Below are 18,269 nucleotides of genomic sequence, written 5' to 3' on the forward strand. Positions count from 1 at the left end.
CAAACTGCAGAGAAAAAAAGAATTTCTATTTGTGATATATTTTCAGGTGTTTTCTTGATATAAATATAACATTACATTCTTTTACCACAACAGTTCATGTGTATTGTTCCATTACCTCGAAACTTTGCAAGTACATTTGTGGGGATATTAATGAACACCGTGATACTTTATGGGCCGAACCCATGGGATACTGCTTATATGATGCTAGAGGCATCTGTTTGTAATGAAAATGTTTGCCTAATTTTGTCATTTCTAAAAAGTTATTTCAACTTAATTTAGTCAATTTTGCTAAATTTTATTTCCACTTTTCATCAATAAAAGCTAAGCCAATAGGTAATTGATAGTATATTTGCAGTAAAATAGCAATTTCATTTTTACATTAGTGTATAAATAAATGAGATTTAAGCTTCTGCTCAAAACATGTACTACATATATCAAAGCATGGATGTTTGGAAAAATTTTACCCTGTCACTTGAACAGTTAAGGGCCTAGCCTACATGTATTATTTATAAATCAGTCTGAAAAGGACAGGGATACCATGAGTTCTATATTATTGGGAGTCAGAGCTGTTCTCCTGTCAAACGTTTTATTGCAATATGTTGAAAATGTTCTCTCACTACCAACATCACTGACTGGGATCCGTAAAGCCTTCACTGCAGCTTCCACTAAATGCCCATATTCTGATTTCAGGAAAAGAAGCACGGCAATCACATCAATATCTTGACCTGTTCTACATGAACTACTAACTAGATCCGTAAACACTGTGTATGTTTCAAGATACTCTAGTGTTGAAAGTTATTGAAGGTTGAGAATTTGCTTTATTAGATGAGAGATGTCATTTTCTAAATTACCTTTAATTATGCTTCTTGGATCCAAGATTTTACCAAGAGTGGAAATTATAATTTTTCCTGTGTCAGACTCCATGAAGTGGTTCGACTTTTTCAGGCTTGCTCTACCTACAGATTGGAACAAAGATGTTAAATTTGTTTGCACCTGCTTTGGTAGTTCAGAAAATTTGTCCGAGATTGTCTCAAAAAAAAAAAGAAATGTCTTCTAGTAATGTAAAGCTCTTTGAAAACTTGCTGAGCATAAATTTAAGTACATGAATTAATGGAATCATGGAACTCTTTGATATGAGTAGCAAGTTACAACATCTGAGCAATGATCAACAAGAAAAATAGTTTGACAAATAATTTTTTACTCCATGGCTTTCATAGTGATACTCTTTTATCTTTAGCATTTTCAATAAAGTCTAATATATCATGTAGATATCTTCCAAGGTACTCAACATTTGTAAACCGTGACTTCCATCTAATGACAGGAATGTGGAAATATTTAACTTAAGTGTGTTCGTCTTCATATTTCTGATTCAAGAATTGAATGTATGCATGCTTTCTCTTTCATATATATTTGCCTGTACAGCACAGGGGTTCAAATCACTTATGTTCCACAGCCCACACACTGAGCGCCAAATTTAGTTTATGAGCCTGGCACTGCGTGCTGAAACTAAAACCCCAACTGCCTTTACTAGCCCTTTCCCATCCCATCGCCACAAGACCTATCTGTGGTGGTTTCTGCAATGGCGTATACTAAGGGCTACCAAGGCTATCAGTGAAGCCCAAACCTCAATTGAAAAGTATGGAAGTCTAAAGCACATTATAATGTAAGCATCTGACACATTGTTCCATTTATAAAACTTGGAAAACAGTGAGGAAAAACGTCTTGCGTATTTCTGATATTACGGCCCAGACTTTCATCTCTCTCCCTTCGACTCACCCCATGCGGCTTCCTGCTTTAGATAGGATAGGAGTGGGCACCGGGGTGATATGTGTGCCAGGCTTTGGTCCATCAGATCGTCACGGCTAACTATCAACCATACGTTACTCCTCATATATACTTCCTCACCTCATACTTCTGACTTAATTATATAGATAACTCCCGATTACTTCTCCATCCCCGTAGGAAGACACTGCAGGGCTGCTGTTATAGGAGCAGTATAGTTTTATTTTTATTGGCAGATCTGTTAAAATGAAATGCAATCTTTCAGGTTTAGTGTTTTCTTTTCTTAGTTGGAATCGAACCCATGATCATTGGTCGGACACTACCACCGATATCGCAAAGAAACTAATTAACCAGTGAACGATGGGTATGACTGCTGTAAAATTCAACATTTATTATTTGATGATAATAATAATAATAATAATAATAATAATAATAATAATAATAATAATAATAATAATAATGATGGTGCATGGCATCTGTACAGGCTTGGTGGTGACCTAATGAGGATAAAATGAATGGAGAAGGCATCATAAACACCCAGTCTCCAAGCCAGGGGAATTAACAGTATGAGGGGGTTGATTCTGAAAACTGGGGGCCATTGGACCAAGGGCAAGCATTCTATCCATTTATCACAAAGTTGGACTTTAATTTGCTAAACCTTAAGGTATCATCTCCACTGATCAGGGGTTGAGCATTGGCAGTAGCAGAGGCCAGGGCAGTAGCTTGTGAAGCAGCACAGCAGGCTTCTCCATTGGCTATTGGCTGCAACTCAAAACGTTGAAGACGTGATGTTCAATAAACCAATCAATGAAAAGGGGTAATCTAAGTCTAGTGATAGCCCACGTATTGATCCCAGCATACACCACTGCTGTACTGCCACCATTTTGTTAGCCGAGGTGACTGTACTCTGTTATATAAGTACATGTTGATGGCATTGTACTTATTTGTACATGTTTCATTCCATTTGCAATCACCTGTGTGATGTAATTAAGGCATATGGTTTCAAATTCTTGAACATAATTAATACTGTAAGCATCGTAAAAATGTTAATCTCTAGGTATTGCGATATGGTAATTATACATCTTAATTTTATGTAAATACCGAGCTCGATAGCTGCAGTCGCTTAAGTGCGGCCAGTATCCAGTAATTGGGAGTTAGTGAGTTTGAATCCCACTGTCGGCAGCCCTGAAGATGGTTTTGCGTGGTTTCCCATTTTCACACCAGGCAAATGTTGGGGCTGTACCTTAATTAAGGCCACGGCCGCTTCCTTCCCATTTCTAGGCCTTTCCCACCCCAATGTCGCCATAAGACATATCTGTGTCGGTGCAACGTAAAGCAAATAGCAAATTTTATTTAAATTTCAAGTGAATAGTAGCATGTTATGCAAGCTGTATAACTGGTTATCAATGGGAAGGAAAGAACACACTAATACTGTATTGCGTTTGGTACTTACCTTTACAGAGAATGTTGTGGGTACTGTCCCTTTGTTAGATTACATTCCGGACACCTTTGAATGAAGTTCCCATTGACATAAATACGGAAATTAATTCAATTTCTTGACAAATGTTCTGTTATACATTATTTATCTGTACTACCTTCAGGATTCACTGCACTATCTGTTTTGCTGTTTTACCTAATATGGTTTCTAAACTTGTGTTTAGGACTCCCCATTAACCTCCATGTGTCATTTTTGTTCCGTAGAAAGGGACGAAGGAGGCATGCGACGTAGTGAGGTTGTGGCTTGGTACCTAGAACAGATTCAGGACCAGATAGAAACAGAAGCAGAACTCCTGGAGCGCAAAGCCTTGGTGGAGAAAGTGTTGGACCGTCTTATATATCATGTAAGTACTTACATCAGCTGGGGTTTTTTCTTTAAATATACGTTTTTGTTGTTTGACTGGGTTTACTCTGTCTATTGAGCAAAATGAACTATGGTTCCTAACTAGCTATTTGTTCCCTTTTCTTCTTGCCAAAGGGTTGTTGGGTGGTTGAACCCTATTACTTTTTGTAGTAGTAGAAGAATGTGGGTTGAAATTAAGTGTAGAGAAGAGTAAAACCCTTGTTATGACTAGAGGGGAGAAAGAAGGGAAAGGTCAAATTAGACTTGCAGACAATCCCCTGGAAGTAGTGGAAACATTTAAATACCTGGAGAGTGAATTAATGGAGAATGCTCGACTGGATGCTGAGATTAGCAAGAGGATTCAAGCTGGAAATTGTTTCTATCATAGTGTAAGAAACATGTTATGGGACAAAGATGTGCCAATGAAAGCAAAGGAAACTATGTACAAGATGTATTACGCACCCATAACTACTTACGGGGCAGAAACTTGGACATTGACAAAGAAGGATGAGAGTTGAATACAGGCAGCCGAAATGAAGTTCTTGAGGAGTATGATACAGAAGAATAGAAGAGAAAATAAGGAATGAGAAAATCCGGGAAGAAATTGGAGTGGAAAAAATGAATGATAGAATAGAGAAGAGCCGACTAAGATGGTTTGGGCACATAAAGAGGATGAGTGACGAAAAAATGCCAAAAAAGGTGATGGAAATGCAAATGCAAGGAAGGAGAGGCTGTGGACGACCACGATTGAGATGGACGGACACAATCCAACGCAGTATTATAGGAAGAAACCTGGACTGGGACACAGTGTTGGAGGAGTGGTGGTGGAAAGACCGAAGAAAATGGAGAGGAACCATATTTGCCCTTACCCGGCTACAGCTGGAGTGAAAAGATTTGCGTGTGGGAAGTGTTTTAGATGGGGAATGTGATGAATTTGTAATTTAGGAGAGGATTCTAGTGATGCAAGATACAAAGTATCTTCCGATCTACAGTGAACCAAGTAAGTTCAGATTAATGAAATACCTGTCACGTAAGAAGGCCTACTTGCCAGTTTTCATGGCAGATATATTTTATAGCAGTAATAATGCATTTATATTATCTCAAATATGTTCAGGCAAAGAAGCTATATCCGTCATGATTATATTTGCGCAAAGACCACGTGGAACTTGAGGAGTGATATGTTTATGTCTATGTTACTCTTTCACTGGAAGGAATTTTAGTTAATTTCATTTTTTCAAAATTATCCTTCCTATGGAAGGAATTTTAGTTAATTTCATTTTTTCAAAATTATCCTTCCTAAAATAAGGGTGTGGGGATTATTCAGCGGTGGGGATTATGCACGTAAATACGGTAACTACCTTGTTGTAAAGTACTTCTTTCCATATTATTTTGAAGAATGTAAACATTCTATGCCGGCATAGAATGAAATAACATTATTTTCTAATGGAATATTTAAAATATTGCAGGATATGATTTTTCTCAGTTTCGCATTGAAAATTATGGGTACGTGAATTATTATGGCAGTTTAGTATATTAAGCTCAAATTGGGACCAATGACCTTTATGTTTGAACCTTTAAAATGACAAATCAGTCTGTTATCAGAACATGGAGGGGGGAGAGTGAATTTGAAATCTTCTCCTCCTGTTTACTTATGAAGTTCGAAGTAAATTTATTGTAATTCAGAAGTTCATTTTGTTTACCACCCCAAGATAACACTTTATCCAGCACTTGGAAACTGTAAAATTATGCATTCTATGAGAATTCTTTAGTACCTGTGGATGTTAGGATATTGAGGAATTTGCAATAGAACTGGAAAATTTTTATATTATTTTTTCTTTCTGAATATCAAAAACATTACTTATACCAAATGATTGAAAGTTAAGCTGGAAACTCCGGATAAAGAATTGGCAGTTTCTTCAGCAGTGGACGATGTCTGGATTCCTCGAGCGTAGGAAGGTAGTGTCTTAACCGATAATCATATGCATTTGATCAATTGTTTTGAGGTAACTAAACTTGAATGTAACAAAATTTATCACTGGTTTTGAGCTGTCAGTGTGTTCTCTTCTATAAATAAGAAATATTAAGACAATAGAGCTGTTGTTCACAACATCCTAAATTTCTACTTTATTGTGGGGCCATATGGCATGAAGGGCAAAAGAAGTGCTGCTTCCTCACATATATCCATACTTGTCGTAAACAATTGAAGTACATTGATTGGGCTTCCTGACTGAAACAGTGTAAAGAATATTTCTTCAACTCCTCTAGAACACTCATTATATTCTATATTATTAAGTATTATTATGTTGGTTTGTTTAAAATATTTGGTAACATTGTTTTGGATTATGTTGTTTCAGGATCAAGTCATCATTCCTCTGCTACATTCAGGGTTGAAGAGCGACCATGGTCGTGGACGTGACACACATGGCCAGTCCCTAGAGGATGATCCAATGTTGGTTGTACATCCAAACTACGTGGTAGATCCTTAGCTTGTAGAAAAGAGTAGTGTAAATAAATACAACATTTTTAAGTTACTTAACAATCACTTTTCATTTCTGTAGCCCTGCAGTTCAGAAAATTATCTCCTGAAATGCATGTGTCATCAGACTGCTATTTGATACAGCATTTGTAATGAATGGGGAATATAATCTGAAGTGATTTACCTCCCTTTCTACTTAATGTTGCAGATTTCTGCTGCTACCAAATACAATATTTAATAATCTATAGCAGAAATAACTTAAATTCTCTTAAATTCAGTAAATTGTCTCTCTCTCATTGAAATATATAGGTTTTTAAAATAACCAAGTGCCTTATCGAAACCAGTACATTGGTGACCTAGTAAGTGCCCTGTGTTAGGCCAGAGGCCAATCCTGAGACAGACATTACTTATGATAGGGTGGCCAGTTCCTTTCCACTCCTTTCCTAGCAAGCAACACATGGCTACCCATCCAGGTGGTGACTATGTCCAGCGATGCTTTACTTCGGAGATCCCGCAGGATCAACGTGTCTGTGCCATTGATACGAGTACAATATACCTTTTCAAATAAGTCATTTTGTTAAATATATATCAGATCACCCATTTTATTTTTTTCTTACTTCAAGATATTTTGTACAAGAGCAAGAGTTATTGTATTCTTCACTGCAACTTTGATGAGGAGCAGACTAGTTTTGATGTTCTTTAGTACTACATATACAGGAATACTCCGTGCATATTTTTTCTGAAATATAGCAAAGCAAAACTGTGGTGCACATATTGTTTGAAATAAGGTTGGTGCCTGTTCACTTCAAATAGTGGATTCGGTTATGCTATAGTGTTGTCCAACCTTGTTAAAAGTTAAGAGTGAACCACAAGTTATGTATGGGTCCAAGTTCTCATTATTGCTTGTTCATGGCTAAAGAAAAATTATTGAAGATGCACAGAACATTAGAAACAGCGCAAGCAGAATGTATACAGTCAGGCAAAGTTGTATTTTTGGCTGGCAAAGAAACAAAATGATACTTCAAGAAATGAATCGTAAACACTGGGTATTCCACAGCCAAAGAGCAAAGCATCCGGGCCTTGTAAAAAGGCTGTGTGTTTACGTAAATGAGGCAATACAGACATGTGAAATGTGCCGCCTGAGCTGCCTGACAACACTGTCAACAGGAATGTGTAATCCAGGTAATGTTAAGAACTGGCAGCAATGATAAAACAAAGGTGTACTGTCATCATGTGTATAACTGGCAGTTTACAAATGCTACCACCTTACGTGATATTTAAGAGAAAAAGTATTCCAAAAGTATCAGTGAAAGGCATACTGGTGAGAGTGAGTACAAAAGGGTGGGTGGTTGACTGGACAATGGATGTTTGGCAACGCCCACACACACTGCTAAATTTATGTAACCTACTGGTCCTGGATAGCTTTTGCAGACACACAACTCAAGAAATGCAACAAAAAATTGCAACAAGAGAAGGGAATACTGATATGGTATATTACCCCTGGAGGCCTATCATCTGTCCACTGGCTACTAGATGTATAAACCGACCATTCAAAGCAGCTCTGAAACAGTGATATATGTAATGGATGGCTGATAGAAAACTGGAATTCCATTCCATTAGCACTGATAGAAAAATCCTTCAAAAAAATGCAGTATTACAAACTGAGGATGATGCTCTGTGAAAAGATGGCAACAACAAATATGATTTTGCTGCTAGTGATGACTATGAAAATAATGGTGAATAGAGATATGGGTGCACGCAATTACAGTATAACCTCATTAAGATGTTTCTGCATGGGAAAAGGAAATAAAACATGTTAAACAAGAAAAGATTATTATTATTATTATTATTATTGTTTATTTTCCTTTACAATTTAGGGGTGGTAGATTGAGAAAGGGCAAGCCCGACATACACAAAAGTGTCTCCATCCCCACATGCATGTTTACATAAACTCTACTGAATATTTACATACAGTAAAACCTCGATAATTTGAAATCGGTTAATTCAAAAACTTGCCTAAGTTGAAGCAGCTCTCGTTCCTGGAAACATGAGGTGCGGTTTTGCATGTAATTTAAATAATTTAATTCGAAATACGGATAATTCGTAATTCGAAGAACAATACCGGTCCCGTTACCAAAATTCAGACTTAATTTCAAACTGCCTTTACATTTTGAAAAAAATAGTATTTTACAGAGTAATTTAAATTCAAAATTTCTCTGAGTCATGAAAGAACGCGTCCTCCAGAACGTGCAGGGGTAACATTGCGCACTATCACCTACTTCGACGTGTCTACAGTGTGCTTCATATCTGGTATATTCGAGAGGAATCGCAATTATTTTGTATTCAGCGTTTTAAGGAACGCCACAATATCACGTAGGCCTAGCAGGCAGTGTGCAGAGAGGTAGAATCCGCGAATACTGGCGATGCCGACAGTTGGTGAAAAAGCGTGGCTTATAGCCTATAATTAATTCGTACGCACCAAACAATATTCACACAAGTATGAAGGATGAGTTTTCCACCTAATCAGTACTTTATTTTACAAAATGTTTGGAATTATTTACATAAAAACAGTGCCAGTTTCGACCAGTAAATAGGTCATCATCAGCTGTAGCTGTTGGTGAACCTGCTTAATAGCTACTGTACAGAATAAAACATTATTAAAAACTAATTAAACAAGAATGCCTCATTCTAATATATAACGAATGTTAAGATATATACATATGGTACAATTATAGGGCTTTGACTTGGAGTCCCATTCAAATATCTATGCTGTTTGATTGGGACTGCCTACAAAGAGCTCTGCAATGAACAAATGATGAATATCATACCTTGTGAACCAACTGGGAAATATCATTACCACTTCTTGTGACTGCATGCTAATCCACAAATATTATATTGCCAGTTTGCTATTTACTGAAGTGTAAATGTGACTACAACTGTTGTTCTGTACTTGAGTTGAATTATTGTTGTTTTTTGTTTTTTAAAATTATGTTTATCATTGTGTGCAGGTTATTTTTACGTAAGTTAATTTTCATAGGCTGTGTGTAGTTATAATAGTCGTAACAAAGGAGTCACTTGCGTTGTGGTAATTTGCGGAGTGAGTGAGAATCCTTTGCATCAGGGCGGCCCCTTTAAATAGCCAAGTATTAGAATTGTTAAGGACCCGTGGGTTGTATGAAAATGATAAGTAATTTGTATGGGTTCATAGCGCTCCTTCTGTTCCTGCTGGTAAGATACTAGAGTAAACAGCAACAACTCTCTGACTAAGTGTGTGAACAGTCATAAGGAAGGGAAGAAGGTAAGGACAAAGAGGAAGAGGGCACAATTTTATTGAAGCACAGCCACTGGGGACTTGGAATGTATTTTTAAGTACTCCCAGGAAGGAGAAATATTGGAGTGATTTGATCATGCCATATGCTCTACCTGTTCTTCCTCCAATTCTCTTTAGTCAGCATAATTCCCTTCATCCATGTAGATTGTCAGTAATTACCTCACCTTCTCTGGACATTATCATTGATACATCATCATCGGCTCCTTTCCTTTTCGTAACATACTTATAGAGATTTTTCCACCATTTTTCCCTTAAAGAAAATATACCTTTCATATACTGTCATGAGCATCTTTCTTTTCAGAAGCGAGTTCTTTGGACAGCTTGTGAAACTTACTCATATGCTCCAAACTATATTGCCGCCTAACACTCTGTTCCTATTAATTATGAATCAAGCCATGGAGCGGCGCCACTAGTACAATTTCCTGATACGTGCAAGGTACCTATAGGAGTGATGGGTTCATAGTTGTCCTCAAAACTCGTTTATACAAAATTTATTGTAAGAAAGCTTTCGTAGATTTGCACAGAAATAAATGTTCATAACAGCAGTCAGGTTCACAGTTAACAGGTATGCAGAGAGCCACAAAGTGAGAAGTGGGCCCAGGTGTTCTGCTCTAATCACTTCTTGTTTCCTAGTTGCGTGATAAGCCCGTTGATCTTATCTCCTAGCGAGCGATCACAATGGCTCTGTACAAATAGCAGTGCCTGCACGTCCTTCTGCTCAAATGCTATCTTACTTGCCTCCTCATACAGGCTGAAACATAGAAGTGGAATATAGTTTAAACATTTCTTTTAATCAGTCTTTTTTCAGTAGTGTTTTTTTTTTTTTTTTGACACAGATTATTTTAACTATGGAAAATTTGTGAATAACCCTAACTGTGGTCAGAACAGTGCTGAAAATGTTGGAACCAGATCCATTATGATATTAAAAACCTATACAAGGGCTATGCCGAAATTTTTTAGCAGAGTGTGAGAAAAGAATTGATTTGTAAAACAACAATTACATCTTTTCAAAATACTCTCCATTAGCACATATACATTTTTCCAATCTCTGAAACCACTTAGACAGCGTCTCAGTCCAAGTTTCTTTCAGAATGTCACTTAGTGCACTCTGGTATGCTGCAATGACCTCTTCTTCTGACGAAAACTGCAACACATGAACTTTTTCCTTAGTCTTTAGGGAAAAGAAAGAAGTCACATGGGGCCAGGTCAGGTGAATAGCGGGGATGAGGTAACACTCGCATGTTTTCCTTTTCCAAAAAGTCCATTGTTCTGGCAGCCCTGTGTGCAGATGCATTGTGATGCAGCAGAAGGTGCCCATTCTTGGACTTCGGGTGCTGTGACCTCCATATGGCAAGGACTTTGGGAAGACAATCATTCACGTACCATTCAGCACTGACTGTACGACGTGTGTCCAAGGTCACAGAGGTGAGAAGTGGAAAGCACCACACAGAAGACTGTCTCTTTGTTTCAGGGTCATAATGGTAGACCCATGTATCATCACCTGTGATGATATTGTAGGTGTCTTGGGACTGCCCTCCAATGAATTTTTCTAGCATGACACCAGTCCACTCGCCTCCTTTTGGCTTTCTGTCAGGGAATGTGGCACAACGGGCACATCTCTCACCAAGGCCTAAATAATTGTGAATGATGGTCTGCGCTGCTGTTGACCCAATATTTAGGGTCCCTTCAATGTCACAAAATGTAAGATGTGGATCTTCTTCGATAATTTTCCTCAGAGCATCAATGTTTTCCTGAGTCACAGCTGTTTCTGGGCGACTGGGAAGAGGTTCATCTTCAATTGATTGTGGACCTCTTGAAAACCAATTTTCAATTGTGGCCCCTGGAAGGAGAAGCCTTATCAAAAACATGCAGCAAAGAAGAATGGCATTCTTCGGCACTTAAATTCTTTTTACAATCATAAAAAATCATGGCACAAAAATCGCGACGTAACAGATCCATCTTGCACCGTGTCTGACTCAGCACTGCCTGTGCTTTCTTCCCACACTATGGAGGAACCATCACATGCATGTTCCAAGGTCAAAAAACATCGCTCTTTTAAATGAAAATAATCCCACTGTCCTCAGAATTATGGTTTCACAGCAGTCGTACTACAAAGGTCCACATTTCCAACTTTGAAGACGAGACAACTAAGATGCATCTCCACTTACAGATCACATAACAGTTATTGGTCATCATGTAAACCTGTACACAAGATGCAGAAACTAATCAATGCTCAAATATCTTCACCTATACCTTTGCTCTATAAGAATATAAAGTAGCATGTTTTCAGAAAAGGATTGCTTGCAGTTCAGCATTTCTAAGGTGTGAAAGAGGAAGAAATGTTAAATCATGTGTCCATTCACTTTTTGTAAACTTTCACCAAAAGCTTTTCTATAACAATAAAACAATGACAAAAGTTCTTACAAAAAGAATGTAGGTCACATATTGTTATGCATTTGTTATATTATTACCTAACATTTCAGACAAGATGGTTCTAGCAAGTACAGGCATTGTACTGTTAGTGAAAGAAGTAAGATAAATATATTGTTTTAGTCTTCCCTTATTTAATATAAATATTACCTACCCAGCCTTGACATAGTATTTCACTTTCAGGTCATCCTTCACTTTAGGTAAATAACGTTTAGCTTCATCCACATTCTTGTGCTGCAGGCAAACATCTACAAAAGGCTGTGAACAGAACAGAAGGAAAATAGTAGTAGATATATCAGAACTGTAACACATAATATCATAGTACTCTTTGTATGCATGGTCCACCCTATGAGAGAACCAGATATGGAATTACTTAAATGTTAAGAGAAAGAGATTTTATTTTGAAAATTAATTATCTTTTTAATAATATAATAGCCAATGTATAGCTAAGTGAATGTTCCAATTTTACTCATCCCTAAGTGACTGTTCTGATTTTATAATCCTGCTGACAAAGAGCAAGAGTAGGGGAGAAAGTTGAACAAAAGAGACATAAAGAGAGAGAGGTTATGATATTAACTTGAAATGGCAGGTTTCATGCACAGCAAAATATGATAATGATGTAAAGACTACAAAAACATTTGGTGAACTGCATGTGATAAACTCCATGATCCATTCCATACTGACTTACAACTGTAATTTATATTAAGAAATCCACCTATTCAATATATGTAAACAATTATTATTAGTACATGTTTTGGGCCCTTTTGGGCCATGGGCACTTTTTTTCCTCCATAAATCCAAACATGTATAATTCAAAATCTTAAAATGTCCTATTCATTAAAAATACATGTCAACATTTATTTTCAATATCTAGTTCAAAATAACATCAAAATTGAATCATTCATGAAAGCATCAAACTTAGGAATTCATGATTATTACTACTTGAACATCACAGAACAAAAGATAATTAAAATGTAGCCTAAGTAGCCAAATGTTCCAAGGATCTACCAGCAGAACTAGAATCTTCATGAGCTACATAAGTTTTAAAATTTGTGTGTTATCTTCTTTAAGAAAAAGTTCCATCATTTGAATGATAATAACCACATTCGTAAATGTGTTATCTATGTCTTGACCAATATAGAATGTGAGGTAAAATATTTACCATAGAATATACAAGTAGTAGTAGTTATTCATCAGATTATTATCTATGAAAACAAGAAGATAAAATTAACACTATGTACACCAGGGCTTAACTCCACTGTTGTCCGGCCCAATCCCTGAATGAGAAAGGAGGAGGGGTAGCTGGGTTGGCAACCAGCTTGTAAAAACAGCTAACGCCCAGAATTGAGTGGTGGTAAATAACTCGACCCCCTAAGTTAGGCCAACGGCTTTGGGTGGAAGAGCCTCTTTAGAATTGAGTAATGGTCCGCCAGTGGAGGAAATTCCAACTGAAATCCAGTGTGTTCTGACCCAACAGCAAAGCAGGTGGAGGAGAACCTCTTATTTCTTAGTTCCCAATGGCTGTGGAGGTGGAAGAGGTCATGCCAGATGGAATGGCTGTAAAGGCGCAATTCAATTGTACTCTGAGTCTGCAGCAGTCCTTTGCAGTTCTGGTGCTGGAAACTGCATGTCTCATGCTATATGTGCCGTAGTGAATGGCTCCAGAGCCATAGTGTGTGGGTCACTCCCCGGCAAGTTGTAGTCCACCTTAAACAAACTTATACTTATGGCATTCTCTCCTGCTGTTCCTCCAAAAGCCCAACGGATATGGGATAAGGATGACAGAAGCAGGTTTGGGTAAACTGGAAGCTTCCAGTCTGGACCTGCACGTTGGCGGCAGATGTGTGATGGTCGCCTTCCTGAGACCCTGTGACTACTCAGGGATCCGGTCCTGCATCTGTGACTGGGCAGGCCTATTTAGGGCCACCCCTGCCCATCCTGAATGGGGAACGCCCTAGAAAATGAGGGCTAAACATTGGCAGTCACTTTCAAAACCTGTCTAGGAAACCGCACTCAAAGGGTTACCCCAACCTGCGGTCGAAATCATGAAAGAAAAAAGGTATAACAGATCAGAAAGAAGAACAGCTCTCATCAGCCATGAGGTAAATAGACTCAACATTGATGCCATCGCCCTGAGTAAAACCAGATTCGCGGGAAAAGGACAAATCATCGAGGCATCATCAGGCTACACCATCTTCTGGAAAGGAAAATGAATGTCGCATCCATGATGTGGGTTTTGCAGTAAAGAGCAAATTGGTGAATGATCATCGACTCGCTTCCAATCGAAGTAAATGAAAGACTAGTGACTCTCTGCATACCTCTTCCAGGAGGCAGATTCATTACTCTCATCTCTCAACTCTTAAGGATGACGAGGATTCTAAGAACTGTTAAGTGAAGTTAACTGAACACAGTCCTCACCAAGGTACCTGCTACAGACAAGCTTGCACTACTAGGAGAGTTCAAACTGCCAAATCGCTTCAAGATCACGTGGATGCACCCACGCTCTAAACATTAGCATATGATAGATTATGTCATCACCCAACAGTGCGACAAGAATGATGTCCTAATCATGAAAACAGCCCGGAATATTGATGACTGCTGGACAGATCATAAACTTCTTATTAGTCGATTCAGGATTACCATCCATAAAAAGCCACAACCCACTTCACGAATCCAACAAGGAAGAACTTCAACACCTCTCAGCTTCAACTTGATAGTGTTGCCACAGAATACCTGAACTTTGTTCTAGAACAACTAACTCACAATCCAATCAACACGAAGGAAGTAGAACGTGAATGGACCACACTTCAAAATATCATTACAGAGTCTGCACAGAGAGTTACTGACTATGAGGACAGGAAGAGACAAGTCTGGTTTGATAACAACAATGAAGAAACATTGAACCTCATCAAGGCTAAACGGGATGCCTATCTATCCGTTTCTCAAGATCCATCCTCCAGAGAGAAGAAAATGAGTTTTCAAGAAATAGAGCAGAAGTGTCAGTCTGAAATCGGGGAAATAACACCTGGTGGCAGCAAAAAGCCAAAGATTTCAGAAATTCTCAGATATCAGGGACTTACGCAACGTTTACGCTGGACTGAAAGAGCTGTATGGTCCTGTCCGCTTGTCGCCAGGAACTCTGAAAGCTGTTGTTAATACCACCATTCTTAGACAGCCAGGACATCATGAAACAATGGAAAGAGCACTTCAGCTCACTCTTGAACTGTAGTGCTGCTGCTGAACATTATTTTTTGCAAGTGGCTTTATGTCGCACCGACACAGATAGGTATTATGGCGACAATGGGATAGGAAAGGCCTAGGAGTTGGAAGGAAGTGGCCGTGGCCTTAATTAAGGTACAGCCCCAGCATTTGCCTGGTGTGAAAATGGGAAACCACGGAAAACCACCTTCAGGTCTACCGACAGTGGGATTTGAACCCACTATCTTCCGGATGCAAGCTCACAGCCGCGTGACCCTAACCGCACGGCCAACTCGTCCAGTGAACGTTTTCCTCAACATGTTCCTCAACATACTCCCTGGATGGACACTCCTTCAACCTTCCAAGAGTTTATCAAAGCTCACAGCAGAATGACAACAGGGAAGGCTCCAGGATCAGACAACATTCCTCTTGAACTCTTTCAAAGTGGAGACTCATCTCTAAAAACCAGGCTTTTCTATCTAATTCTTCTAATCTAGGAAACCAAATATATTCTTGCTGCCATGAAAAACTCCAGAATACATAGCTGGAAAAATATTTGCTAGAATCTTACTGAATAGACTTGAGATGGTTTCTGAGAGGTTACTGCCTGAATCTCAGTGTGGGTTTCGTGACTCTTGTGGTACAATTGACGTAATCTGCGCACGACAACTCCAGGAGAAGTGCAGAGAACAAATGACACCTCTGTTCTTAGTCTTAGTGTTCTATGACCTTGAAATGGTATTTGGATGGTTCTGAGGCGTTTCGGATGCCCCAAGCATTTTGTTGGTCTGATTCGTGTAAATACGGGACTAATGGCGACCATGAAAACGCCGCCCGGAGTGGAGGTCCATTATGTTTTCGAATAAAAGCTGGTTTTGCCTTGGTGCCAGTGATGGCTGTGTGTTGGTTAGGAGGAGGACAGGTACTGTATCAGAATCTAATCTCATCTCATAAGAATTTCCAATCACAAATGGACTCGAGCAAGGATGTGTACTTTCACCTACACTTTTCGCCCTGTACCTGGCAGCTATGCTTTATGAGACAATGCCTGCAAACAACACGGGTGTGGAAATTAAACATCGGTATGACGGGGAGGGGGGGGGCTTTTCAACCAGGCCAGACTTTGCTCCAAAAGATTAACCTATTGCACCCGGGCCACAGAAGACCAATTTTATTGTGGGTAGCAGTGCAAGATGCGTGGGTCCAGATCCCTCCAGAACGATTCCAACACCTTGTAGAGTCGATGCCTCGCCGTATTGCTGCCGTTTTGAGGGCTTGCATTCAGTGTCTTCCCATGACATCGATGTAATCACCTGTCAACATAACGTGCATATGTCAGCGCTCCCTGCAGCCGGATAATAGGGACTAATGGCGACCATGAGAACGCGCCCGGAGTGGAGGTCCATTATGTTTTCGAATGAAAGCTGGTTTTGCCTTGGTGCCAGTGATGGCTGTGTGTTGGTTAGGAGGACAGGTGAGCGCCTGCATTCCAATTGTCTGTGGTGTCGACACACTGAACCTAATAATACCAATATAAATGGTCCGTCATTGGACATTATAAATTTGGGCACACTTTGCACGCTGGGGTGAAACGCTGGCAACCAGGAATGAGTTAGCTGGAAAATTTATAATGTCCAGTAACGGAACATTTATATTGGTATTATAAATTTACTCATTCGGGACAAATATTTCAGGTTCCCTATGGGAATTAACATCTATATCATCTGATGGCCAGGCAGGCATCAATTTTTGGTAATGAGATAAAGTCTCTCATACTGCATAGGCAATGCCGGTGGCTCCAAGTAGCCTACGCAGAGGCCTCCACGGTATGCACTAGCCACTAAATTTTACACTATTGAGATTCTTCCACTGTGGAAGAATCTCAATAGTGTAAAATTTAGTGATTAGATTTTGATACGGAAAATGAAGCTGATTACTTGCAATGCACTAGCCATGCGTCTTGGTGGGTGTGCTATTTACCAACTGATGACCCCAACTTAGCACACTGGGGTAAAACGCTGGCAACCAGGAATGAGTTAGCTGGAAAATGTATAATGTCCAATAACAGACCATTTTATATGGGTATTATAAATGTAAATAACAGACCATTTTATATGGGTATTATAAATGTACTCATTCGGGACAAATATTTCAGGTTCCCTATGGGAATCAACATCTATATCACACTGGACCTACAACGGAAATTCTGGTCTTGGGACCAATTTCCTTCAAATACAACCAGACTAAGCCAGGATCGAACCTGCCAAGAGTTGGGGTCGGAAGGTCAGCGCCTCAATCATCTGAGCCACTCATCCCGGCACCGCCTTTCTTCATGGGCTTGTTTACACTGCGGGTTTAAGGAGTGATTGTGGTAAGGGTTAAATGGCTTTTCTTCATAGCCTCATACAAAATTTCCTTGCTGGGTGTTTGGGACCGGGCAGGAGGTTAATGGACATGAACAGGAATCCAAGCTGTCAGTGGAGAGATGGCATGGAATTACATTAGTAGACGAATAAGTTTGAGTGGTGTCTTTAAAAGTAGGAAAGATCACAATATGAAGATAAAGTTGGAATTGAAGAGGACAAATTGGAGCAAATATTCATTTACAGGAAGGGGAGTTAGGGACTGGAATAACTTACCAACGGAGATGTTCAATAAATTTCCAGTTTCTTTGATATCATTTAACAGAAGGCTAGGAAAACAACAGATAGGGAATCTGCCACCTGGGCGACTGCCCTAAATGCAGATCAGTAGTGATTGATGAGCAAAATCTTGAACCAATTTATTACTTATATATTTTTGTTTTGTTTTAGCGGAAGCCATGGCGCTTCAGTTTCAACTTAGTCAATCTATAACTGTTACATTTTACAGACTGAAGAACCTAATAGTTACAGATAAATTTATTATAGGCATGATCATCTTTGACTTGCTCAAATTTTAATTTTGAATCAGAGATGAATTATCTGATATCCATTTCATCATTGCTAGGAGTGAGATTTTCTCTGGTGATTAAACCACATACACGTGTTTGAGAGAGACTAATATGAATGGATATGCCTCTCTTGCCACAAAGAAACTGACCACAGCATAAATATTTTACTTCCCAAAGCTCTTGTGAACTAATTTTGTTTTTGAATAAATTATCATTCCCTATTGGGTGCCAATGCGTTCGTTGGGTGTCAATATCAGATGGTGCATGTTTACATAAAGGA

At 38.9% G+C, this 18,269-nt stretch overlaps 2 protein-coding genes across 3 annotated transcripts in view; one reads left to right on the top strand and one right to left on the bottom strand.

The window, feature by feature from the left end:
- Mcm6 (minichromosome maintenance 6) overlaps positions 1–6,161 on the top strand; it is a 121,355-nt gene extending 115,194 nt beyond the window's left edge. The window contains exons 14-15 of the mRNA XM_067137224.2: positions 3,484–3,623; positions 5,977–6,161. Coding sequence (XP_066993325.2) covers positions 3,484–3,623; positions 5,977–6,108 — 272 coding nt within the window. The 3' untranslated portion in view covers positions 6,109–6,161. The remainder of the gene's footprint in view (positions 1–3,483; positions 3,624–5,976) is intronic.
- A 3,743-nt stretch (positions 6,162–9,904) lies between these two features.
- Positions 9,905–18,269, bottom strand: part of Vps16A (vacuolar protein sorting 16) — a 131,012-nt gene continuing 122,647 nt past the window's right edge. For both annotated transcript variants that reach the window (XM_067137226.2, XM_067137225.2), the window contains 2 exons: positions 12,014–12,117; positions 9,905–10,180 (listed from right to left, as the gene is read on the bottom strand). In XM_067137226.2, the coding sequence (XP_066993327.2) occupies positions 10,045–10,180; positions 12,014–12,117 (240 nt within the window). In that variant the 3' untranslated portion in view covers positions 9,905–10,044. The remainder of the gene's footprint in view (positions 10,181–12,013; positions 12,118–18,269) is intronic.

Source organism: Anabrus simplex, chromosome 1, assembly GCF_040414725.1.
Source record: "Anabrus simplex isolate iqAnaSimp1 chromosome 1, ASM4041472v1, whole genome shotgun sequence".
NCBI classification, from domain to species: Eukaryota; Metazoa; Arthropoda; class Insecta; order Orthoptera; family Tettigoniidae; genus Anabrus; species Anabrus simplex.